The 12,115-nt window shown below is 36.2% G+C and overlaps 1 protein-coding gene across 1 annotated transcript in view; it reads left to right on the top strand.

Moving 5' to 3' along the window:
- Window positions 1-11,267, top strand: part of LOC126257374 (uncharacterized) — a 98,694-nt gene extending 87,427 nt beyond the window's left edge. Inside the window, exons 6-7 of the mRNA XM_049955562.1 lie at window positions 5,993-6,187; window positions 11,247-11,267. Of these exons, the coding sequence (XP_049811519.1) occupies window positions 5,993-6,187; window positions 11,247-11,267 (216 nt within the window). The remainder of the gene's footprint in view (window positions 1-5,992; window positions 6,188-11,246) is intronic.
- The last annotated feature ends 848 nt before the right edge of the window (window positions 11,268-12,115 follow it).

Genomic DNA, 12,115 nt, shown 5'->3' with positions numbered 1-12,115 from the left:
GCACCGATTTTTCAGTCAATGTTGCCGAATGCATGTTATGCACCAAAATTAATTCCCGAAAAAGAAATATTTTAAAATGTAAACCAAGTTTAATAACTCTTTTCATAACGTGGGGTCACAGTCATAATACGAGGTGCATTCAAGTTCTAAGGCCTCCGATTTTTTTTCTCCAGACTTGAAAGAGATAGAAACATGCGCATTGTTTTAAAATGAGGCCGCATTCATTGTCAATACGTCCCAGAGATGGCAGCACCGTACGGCAGATGGAATTTTACCGCCCGCGGCGAGAATGAGAACTGTTTTAAATACTTAAAATGGCGACTTTTTCCTTACTTGAACAGCGTGCAATCATTCGTTTTCTGAATTTGCATGATGTGAAACCAATTGAAATTCATCGACAGTTGAAGGAGACTTGTGGAGATGGAGTTATGGATGTGTCGAAAGTTCGTTCGTGGGTGCGACAGTTTAATGAAGGCAGAACATCGTGTGACAACAAACCGAAACAACCTCGGGCTCGCACAAGCTGGTCTGACGACATGATCGAAAAAGTGGACAGAATTATTTTGGAGGATCGCCGAATGACTGTTGAACAGATCGCCTCCAGAGTTGTGGGTTCTGTGGACACAATCCTGCATGACGACCTGAAAATGCGAAAAGTGTCATCCAGGTGGGTGCCACAAATGCTGACGGACGACCACATGGCTGCCCATGTGGCATGTTGCCAAGCAATGTTGACGCGCAACGACAGCATGAATGGGACTTTCTTTTCGTCGGTTGTGACAATGGATGAGACGTGGATGCCATTTTTCAATCCAGAAACAAAGCGCCAGTCAGCTCAATGGAAGCACACAGATTCACCGCCACCAAAAAAATTTTGGGTAACCGCCAGTGCTGAAAAAATGATGGTGTCCATGTTCTGGGACAGTGAGGGCGTAATCCTTACCCATTGCGTTCCAAAGGGCACTACGGTAACAGGTGCATCCTACGAAAATGTTTTGAAGAACAAATTCCTTCCTGCACTGCAACAAAAACGTCCGGGAAGGGCTGCGCGTGTGCTGTTTCACCAAGACAACGCACCCGCACATCGAGCTAACATTACGCAACAGTTTCTTCGTGATAACAACTTTGAAGTGATTCCTCATGCTCCCTACTCACCTGACCTGGCTCCTAGTGACTTTTGGCTTTTTCCAACAATGAAAGACACTCTCCATGGCCGCACTTTCACCAGCCGTGCTGCTATTGCCTCAGCGATTTTCCAGTGGTCAAAACAGACTCCTAAAGAAGCCTTCGCCGCTGCCATGGAATCACGGCGTCAGCGTTGTGAAACATGTGTACGTCTGCAGGGCGATTACGTCGAGAAGTAACGCCAGTTTCATCGATTTCGGGTGAGTAGTTAATTAGAAAAAAAAATCGGAGGCCTTAGAACTTGAATGTACCTCGTATATTTCTTTATAGTCAGAACCGCCATTAGACTGTTGTTTACTTGGAGTGTTACATTTACACTTACACAATCATGATTTCGGCTTCAAAGTGCCATTATCAACTGTTATATTTACGCTTACACAATCATGATTTCGGCTTTAAAGTGCCATTATCAAGTGTTTTAAGTATTATAAATTGTCTAAAATGGCATACTGTCGTATGAAAATACACTATTAGACACATTGTCTAAGAGTAGATATTTCTGGCAGTTTGTTTTCCATTGAATTTCAGGAAGGAACGATGTAACTGCGCGAAGATTACATTGTTAGATGTTCTAGGTTCCACGAGTAAATTTTCTTCGAATATTTGTATGACGACCATAATCCATCCGATTGTTCGAAGGAAACTAGGGACGTGTAACAGAGTGAGTGAAAGAGACACTGTAAATACCCCAGGAAAAAATTTTTAATTCTTTACTAACCCAAGTCGTTTTATAAATTTATTTGCATTCAATGTTATCATTCTCTATTGATTTACTTACCTTGTTATCCCTCCTATGCCTACCAATTTCGAAACGGGAAGAATTCAAATAAAAAGAGCTGCAGAATGCAACTGGGAATCGAACACAGCTTCTCTGCTCCACAGCCAGACATCTTAACAGTTACTCCAGCAGCGCTTTCGTTGAACGGCTCTTATCTTACAGATACATAAGCGTGAGTCGAAAAGGTTTATTTCCACGATTTCCAGTTAAATATGCGTTTGCGGACCCCTTGTAAGTCGAAAAATGCTCAGTTTTCAATGATATATGGATCCCGTCGATTTTGTGTCGATCGCACGTCATTAACTTTAGGAGTAATTTTCTCAAAAACAGGGGGTTGTTCAGCCAAAATATCTTGGATTCTTTCATTTTAAGTTGTACACAAGCGACATGTGAAATATTAGCCGAATGGGTTTGCCGTGTCTGAGACCTCTGCCTCTAATCATCACGGTGTACGTACATCTGCGCCCTGTGTATCCAGGTAGTAGTGAAACTTGCGATTTATTTGTCACAAACGAGGTCTTAGTTTTTCGGCGGTTCGTAACATTATTATTCGTTCCACAGACGGACGTCTTAAAATTGTTCGATTCCTTAGACTCTACTCTGTTCGCTAGTGCCATTTCTCTTTGCTTCTGACGCATATAATTGTTGTAGTTGTGGATCATTACTCCATATCTGTATATTTATTTCGTTTCAATCTTTCGTTGCGTATCAGTCTTTAATTACGTTATTTATGTTCGAGCGACATAACTAAACTTTGCAAGTCTTACACGTACGTAGAATCATCGCACGTCTCTCTCACTCTGTTACGTAAATACGACTAATTCCTTCCTCGAGTGAGTGCGAATCGAGCTCTCAGTTCCGTGGCCTAAGCACACAGGCACTCGGGACACATTCACGGGGACGGCCTACGGTCTGCTGTTAAAATGTGAACGACAAAAAAATGGTTCAAATGGCTCTGATTACTATGGGACTTAACATCTGAGGTCATCAGTCCCCTAGAACTTAGAACTACTTAAACCTAACTAACCTAAGGACATCACGACACATCCATGCCCGAGGCAGGATTCGAACCTGCGACCGTAGCGGTCGCGCGGTTCCAGACTGAAGCGCCTAGAACAGCTCGGCCACACCGGCCGGCAATGTGAACGACAACTGTCCACATAGTTTGCAGATTCCTAAATTATGAAGGAGGAAAGCCACGCATCAAACTTTGTCGGGGTCAGTACTGAAAACTGTATTACAGGATTTGAATGCTTACTGTGTGATCCCTAAGCCACTAAAATATATTTTTTTTATTGGTGCCCCATAACTAGTAAATATTTAATAAACGCCATAGTTCACCGCCAGGAGCTGATGTTAAATACTTCTTTATTAAGACCAGTTTCAGTCATCAGATCATCATTTAAGACAGCTTCGTGACTATATAAAACTCATGGCATCAATTAGTGTCAAATCCATCATGACACACTGTTGTCAACAAGTAAAATATATTATCGTCATTTTTTTTTCTTTTTCCGTCGTACCTTAGTTGCTTCAAAGTTCATAGAGGTAGGTCCCGCCATTCCACCTAATGAAAGGCAGTTTGTTTTCCGCCATTATTTTATTTATGGATTATCTTCAGTGGCCTGTAATACGTGTTTGTTTTTATGTATATAATAACGCACTATGTAGTAGTTACAATATGTTACTATGTTACGTTTTCTCACGTTTTTTCTTTTGTTTTTAAGGTTAGAAACAAGTATTGCAAAACAAGTTTCATTTGGGTAAATTATCGTTTGTTATTACTTACGATTTCCAATGATGCTAGTCCATGTGTGTGGTCCTGGATATATTTTTATTTGGTCCCCATACTCCAGATGGCCGATTTCCGACGTTTTATCACCTACTTTTATTACAACACTTCACTTGCAGTTTCCATTGTGTGTTTAACGTGTGCGTTTAGTGTTGCGAACTATCGCTACGTGTTTATCTTTCGTCTTTTGTTTGTGTTGTGTCTGTGTTTGTTTATTTGTCGTTTTCTTCTGTTTTGTGTGTGTGTGTGTGTGTGTGTGTATTTGCGTGTATGTTCTGTTATGTGTGTGTGTGTATAGTCTTTTTGGATATGTATGTATGTATGTGTGTGTGTGTGTGTGTGTGTGTGTGTGTGTGTGAGCATGTTTGTGTATATTTGCGTGTATGTTCTGTTATGTGTGTGTGTATAGTCTTTTTGGATATGTATGTGTGTGTGTGTGTGTGTGTGTGTGTGTGTTGTAATGGTACTTTGACTTCCGCAAAGTTATAATTTACGATCGCGCACGCAGAAGAGCGCTGCGCCAGCGACCGATTTTATAAATAATTTTGTTCTTTTTTTTACTTTTGCGTAGTTTTTTGTTTTTAAGAACTAATGGATGTCTCTCTCTCTTGTCTTGATAAGAAAGATGTATATTTTTCCGCGATGTGTTGAATGTGCTTTTGGTGAAAATTAAAATTACATTACAAAGCGATGATGTTTCAATAGCTAATGAGGAGAAGATAATAAAAGGTAACACTACAATTGGCGTCCTGGTGACAGGACTTGCAATCTTCGGATTTGATACAAGTGCAGTTTGGATTTGATACAAGTGCAGTTTGGATTTGATACAAGTGCAGTTATTATAAATTTTGGACATTTTATCTAATTTTAACCACTTAATAGCATCAGAAAATGAATTTGGACTAAGTCTCATTCATTTCAATTGTAATGTTACGTGCATGAAATTTACAACAATATTGTTTTCCCTGTTATTAATTTGTGTTAATTTTCATTTTCATGCTGAGGAAATTAATTTGGTAAAAAAAAAGGGAAAAGGATAACGTTCCATAAAATAATTTGCACGGACGCGAAAGAAAAATTTTGGATTGAAAACTGCATATTTGACGCTACATTTGCAACATAAGACTGAAAAAAAAAATGGTGAATACAGAAATTTACATTTTTTCCAGTTTCAAGCAGCCATCTGTACTTCCTTTATTCCGATCCATGTATTTCGAAATTATTTTTTCAAATTGTAGTTAAAATTGATTTACTACTATTATTGCAAACGATAAGTGAAGAGCATATTCACAGTCATTTATTTGTGAGAGGGAAATTTCAGTACCAGTTTAATAATTCAATTTCTAATTAGAAATCATATAGAAATATCCATTTCCATAAGAGAAATTTCAGATTTCAACATATCATATTTAAAATTTTTTTTTTACCATTGGAAAATTTTATTTGCAATTAATTATGAAAATCGCAAAATGGACGCTAGACGCGTAGAAATTGTTTCCGCGGACGAGCTTAGTGAAAGTGACACATTGCAAAACATGTCCGACAGTCAAATGAATATTGAACTTAATAGGGAGGATGTTCAAGACATAATTTTACCGGATCGATTAAGACAACAACCCCTATATTTAAACAGATATACAGGCGAATGGAGAGTGAGTACTACGCGACAAAACGTGACACTGACAACGTCAACTTCAGAACCAGACATCAATCAGACACGAATAAATGACGAAACTAAGACACAGGACTCTGACATGCTCAACCAGATTCTGAAGTTATTTGGTGACCAAAACAGAAAATTTGACACTTTAGACAAAAGATTTGACGCTTTAGACGAGAAAAATGACAATTTAAAACGTGCCATTGGGAAATTTGACACTAAATTCGATGAACTGACACGGGACATAAAACAAAATTTTGAAAAACAATCGAGACAAATTGCCGACTTGACAGAAACCACCAGTAGTCTTGGAAGGAAATTTACTGACTTATCAGACAAGGTTACGAGACAAGAAAAGGTATTTGTGGAATTCAGTGACGAGACAAAAACTGACTTACAACGATGTAATGAGAAATTGTTAACAGTAGTTTTTGAACAACAGAAAACCAGTACCCAAGTTGACGAATTACGACAGTCACACAATTCCGTAAAAACAAACCAAGAACACTTAGACCTGACGATTACAGACCTTTCAGACAGATTAAATGATGTAACATTGGAGCAGAAATCCTTACAGGAAAAGTTAGAAAAGCTTGAAGACAGAGCAGATGTAGCATCTTTAAAGAATGACACAACTCTAGCAGAAAAACTTGTACATGAATGCAAATTATGTGATGATTATTTAGATGAGAAGTTTGAGACAATGACACAGATCATTTTAGATAATACAAAGGAACAAGTAAAGGGAGAAACAGATAATATTCAGAAAGAGGTACGTAAACTTAAAGAAAATGTGATAAAGAATTTTCCATCCCCACAGAATCGTAAACAACTCAAAGCCTTTCTTGTTCTATCTTCATTCTTCAGGAAATTTGTACCCTACCACCTTCTTAACAGTCCACATCTTCTATCTTTACTCAAAAGAAATAATATTTGGAAATGGACAGAGTTCTGTCAGACAGATTTTGAAGCGATTAAGAATGCTTTAGTTAATGCACCGTTGTTATGTCATCCTGACATGACGTCAGACTTTTGCCTAGTAACAGATGCAAGTTCCTATGGGCTCGGAGCATTTTTATTCCAAATTCATGTAGAAGATGAACAAACAGTCATCAAACCTATAAGTTTTGCTAGCCGCACGCTCACTGAATGCGAAAAGTCATATTCAGTGACCGAGCGCGAAACACTTGCCATAGTATGGGCGTTTCGCAAGTTTCGCTACTTTATATGGGGAAAACATACTAAGCTTTATACTGATCATCAAGCTCTTTCTTTCCTGCTATCATGCAAGTTATTACATCCACGTCTTGCACGCTGGTGTGCATCACTACAAGAGTACGATTTTGATATTATATACATAAAAGGAGAATCCAACATTATAGCCGATGCTCTATCTCGTTTGCCACAAGGCCTACAAGAATTTTCAGATGTGACAGAACAAACATCAGATTTTAAAATTTTACTCATGTATGACGGTACATTTGCACCTTACTACAAAAACATGTGCAGGAAGTTAGCCATATTGCAGGACAATGATCCCAGGTGGATCCACATGAAGAATAAATTACGTGCAGGAACAGACCCACATCTTGAAAAATATTACACGTTACACAAAGAAGTATTATTTCACCGAAGAAACCCTGAATCACAGCATTGGTGTGTTTGCTTACCTGAAGCTCATGTTGATGATTTTATTTTATTTACACACAGAACTTGGGGACACTATGGTGTAACCAAATGTACAGATAAGATTATACAATATTGCTACTTTCCAAATTTAAGGCGAAGAGTATTGAGTAATATTAGGAAATGCATCATATGTCAGAAAGCCAAATATTCTAATCGCACAAGCATGAATGAATTGCACCCAATCATACCTAAGAGGCCATTAGAGCTAATTTCTTTAGATATTGCAGGACCCTATCCACAAGCACGTGGAGGAAAGAAATACATCCTTGCTGTGTTAGATGTTTTCACAAAGTATTTAAAATTATATGCTTTACGTTCAGTTTCTACCACTGCTATTACCAGACATCTATTAACAGATTATTTTGTAAGAATAGGAAAACCTGAAGTTATCATCACGGATAATGCAGCATATTTTACCAGTTTAAAATGGAAGACATTTATTGAAGAACAGAATGTTAAACATATTTTAATTTCAAGATTTCACGCAGCAGGAAACCCAGTAGAAATAACATTTCGAGAATTTGGACAGTTTATGAGAACACACATACCAGAGAAGCACACAAAATGGGTAGAATACCTAGCACCATTTGAACAAATAGTGAACAATTTAATTCACATTTCTACTGGATACACACCAACTGAATTAATTATTGATAAAACAGAAAGAAATGAATGGACAGACCCTCTACCTAAATTTACAGCAACAACAAATCATGTTAGTTTAGAAGAAAAGGTAAGACAAGCTTACACAACATTATGTGACAAAGCTAAGGAAAGAAAGCAGAAATATGACAGAGGTGTCAGGAAAGCACAAACATTTCAAGTTGATGAGTTAGTTTTACTAAGAACACATCCTAAACCCACAAAACTGAAACATTTAAACAGGAAATGGCAGATCTTATACTCTGGACCATACCGAATTGCAAATATTCCACACCCTGGCTGTTATTCATTAGAATATCCATTAACACATAAACCCAGAGGTCTACATCCACACAGACATTTGAAAAAAATACATACAGTAAAATGTTAGCCAATGAGAAGAAGATAATTAATATGATATACAGTTATGATGAGCCTACATTTAAGTTATACAGATACTTACAATCTAATGAATGCAGGTAAGTCTAGAAAGCAATGTGAACCGTCCAATAGCTAATAAGATATTTGGTTATAAGAGGAGTTGCTATTGAGGCATATACACATTAGAGGAGGCATATACACATTAGAGGAGGCAGAGAACTGAACAGAATTATTTTCTTTAGGAGGCATGTGATAATAGTAATGTTGATATGAGTGATGTGAGTGACTGAATGAGATGAGTGAATGTAATTTTAGTTTAATAAGAGGATAAATAGTAATATGGAGAGAGGTAAATGGAATATAAGATGAGAAAAGGGTATTATTATTGTTGTTGTTGTTGTTGAAGTAAAAAGTAAGTGGTGATGAATAAGAGGAATATATATATATATATATATATATATATATATATATATAGTATATATAATGCTGAGGTATAAGTATATGTTATTTTGTGAAGAATGAATAATGGGTAGGTGAGAATGTTATGAGTAATTGAGAATATGTTGAGAGGAGAGAAACTAGATTTGAACGCTATATCACATGTACTCAAGGAATACAGAATGAAAGTAGTGGAAAGAATATTATTTATTGAAAGATTGGTATGCCTGAGATAATAACTTATGTGGTGTCTTATATATTCTTATAACTAAAGGTGAAAGTATAGATTTATGTGGAAAGAATTATTTACAGCAGCCACTGTTGGAAATATACTAGAAGATTTAAATCTATAACACTTTAACACTAATCTAATGGGAACTTGTAATGAAATTTTTGGAGTTATGTAGGCTTGACACTTCAGATTGGAAGAATTATTTAAGAGAACATATTTAGCAGTCATCTAATGACATAATTAAAGCTCGTCTACTGAACTGAACTAATGCACCATTAAATAGAAAGGAGAATAAGGAGAAAACAAAACGTCAGTCCTCTGTTGCGGCTCATACTCTCATCCCTCCCTTAGAAAAATTTATACATGTTGATGAAATATTGGACATTATATAATTCGTGATTATCTGACAGTATGGAGAGACATACACAAATATTTATTTATGAATAGAATTTTACAGGTACCACAAGGTAAATACAGAATGGATATACAGCATGGAACGCAGCAGCAATTATCTAAGAAGATTTATTTATTTATTTATTAAGTAAAACATTTATTTATATTGCTTGATACACATGAAAGGAAGGAGATGAACTACACAAACTTTATAGGAACATGATTGACTTGAACTAACTATATATATATATATATATATATATATATATATATATATATATATATATATATACACTTACCACACTGATGTACATACTTGTAGGATCCTAAGATATTTAGAGGGGCACCACTCTTAGAAACGGTAATAGAGGATTACCACTCTTAGAAACAGCAATAGTGGGGACACCACACTTAGAAACGGTATTAGGTATAGGAACTTTTACGTTATATTAAGTTAACATGTATTTTATTTATCATATTTTATTTTGTGTAGTCCATTGTAGGGGATGACTTTACTAGTATTTATGAAGTAATCAGCAACCATCCCATGAACCTATTCTCCTACAGAGGGCTGTCTTGAAGCTTGAAATATGTGTAAATTTTATTCCAGGAGGCAAGATGAATTTTAAGTTGAATATTCTAGCGAGTTGCCACAATTATCTTCAAATGTTGCAAGTGTAACGAAAAAAAAAAGAATGAGCTAACAAATAAAATGTATTTTTCCATCTGAATGTAATCTAATTCACATGTCAGCACAATGATATTGAATGTAAAGTAAAAAATTGACTATATTTTCATTTAATTCTGTATATGTACTATATGACAAATATGTATCTCATGTAATGATTAATTGTAAATATTTGTATATTTATGTACTTACTATATCAAAAAATGTATGTTAAGGAGATGTTAATGAGCTGCAAAGGACTTGTGCATGTAGCACATGATTCATATAAATGGAACTGAAAATGCAAAGAAGAAACCAACGTGATGGTACACTGGTCAAGAAATATTTACGTAGTGTCAATATGCTTTGAAGTGTATGGTGTTGTGGAAGCCGGCAGGTCTTCAGGTTGGTGTAAAAGACAAGCTCATCACCTGTCATAGGCAGTGAGGTGTTTCCTGTGCCCTCATTGACCACTTATACCCCGGTAGACGCCACCAAAATTCGACTGCTGGAGATCACAATTTCGTGTTGACACATTGAACAAACTTTGGATTTTCTTCAAGTCACACGCAAGAGATCCAGGCAGTACACACACACTCAGAATCCGATACTACGTTAAAGACATTGGAGCAATATAATAGAAACATTTATTGTTCGAATTAATTCCATTGTAAACACGAATCATGCGAACTGAATTCAAACGCTGTGCTAAGCAACAATAATACGCTGCAATTCAAAGACATTAATGTTACGACTCCTAAAGAAGATACAAACCAAAAAGACTGTATACAAAGACTGATATGCAAAGAGCATTGTGCTCAGAAATATTTTTTGTAATATGTCAATTTCTTATTTTCTCATATATATATGTATCTATGTAAATTTTCTATACTGCCACGCCCGCTTACGGAGCGTGTCAGTAGAGGAGGCATTGTAATGATACTTTGACTTCCGCAAAGTTATAATTTACGATCGCGCACGCAGAAGAGCGCTGCGCCAGCGACCGATTTTATAAATAATTTTGTTGTTTTTTTTTACTTTTGCGTAGTTTTTTGTTTTTAAGAACTAATAGATGTCTCTCTCTCTTGTCGTGATAAGAAAGACGTATATTTTTCCGCGATGTGTTGAATGTGCTTTTGGTGAAAATTAAAATTACATTACAAAGCGATGTTGTTTCAATAGCTAATGAGGAGAAGATAATAAAAGGTAACACTACAGTGTGCACGCACCCACGCGTGTCAGAGATAGAGAAAAAGAGAAGGGGATTCATTAATTATTTAATTATGTTTCACACATCTGTTATTGTTTAAGTGGATAACATTATCAGTGAGTTATTACTTATATTGATGTGGTAATTGATTACTTTATTTTTTTAATTTTCTGTTTCAGAAAACATTCACAAAACAATAGACACACACATACAAAACATATGAACAATTATCAAACTACAGACACAACACAAAGAAAAGACGAAAGGTAAACACACAGTGACAGTTGGCAACACTACACACGTTCAGCACACAGTGAAAAGTACAAGTGAAATGTAGTAGTAAATGTGGGTAAAAAAAAAAAAAAAACCTTGGAAATCGTCAATCTTGAGTATGGGATCAAGTAAAAATATCTCCCTGCGTATGTCGACCTGAAACTGCTGGTAGAAATATGCGAGCATTATTATTAATATAATTGACTGGGTTTTAGAAATGTTGAGTATTCGCAAACAAACAGGTACTAGTTGTTTTTTTGGTGCATTTATTCCAAATGAGATGTTTCGGGCTCTTACCATCATCAGATTTCATGGTGCAAACAATATAAGGAATAATTAAATATACATTTTTAAAGCACCAAATGTTAACAAGAATCTGCAAAATCGGAAGTGTCAGAACCAATACATACCACTTCATTGCAAAAATAACGTTGACATTTAATTCCTTAAGCACATATTCACGAACCAAAAGGTGTAACATATAATTTAAACTTGAAAAATGGGAATGTTGGTCGTGAGAAGGCCTAAGGAAAACTGTTACTTCAGTGCGCTCGCTCTTGCTAAGTAAACCACGCGACATTTGCACAGCCGCAATGCCCTCTTTCACCGCGTGGTATACCTAACAGGAGGGAGCGCACTGAAACAGCAGTTTTTCGTAGTCCTTCTCACAACCAACATTCCCATTTTCCAAATTTAAATTGTATGTCACACCTTTTGGTTCGTGAATGTGTGAGTAATGAATACGAGATCAAAGTATTTTTTTTTTCTATGAAGT

Source organism: Schistocerca nitens, chromosome 1 (genome assembly GCF_023898315.1).
Source record: "Schistocerca nitens isolate TAMUIC-IGC-003100 chromosome 1, iqSchNite1.1, whole genome shotgun sequence".
Lineage (NCBI taxonomy): Eukaryota > Metazoa > Arthropoda > Insecta > Orthoptera > Acrididae > Schistocerca > Schistocerca nitens.
The sequence above is the reverse complement of the archived record's forward strand: the minus strand, read 5'-3'. Positions and strand labels throughout refer to the sequence as shown.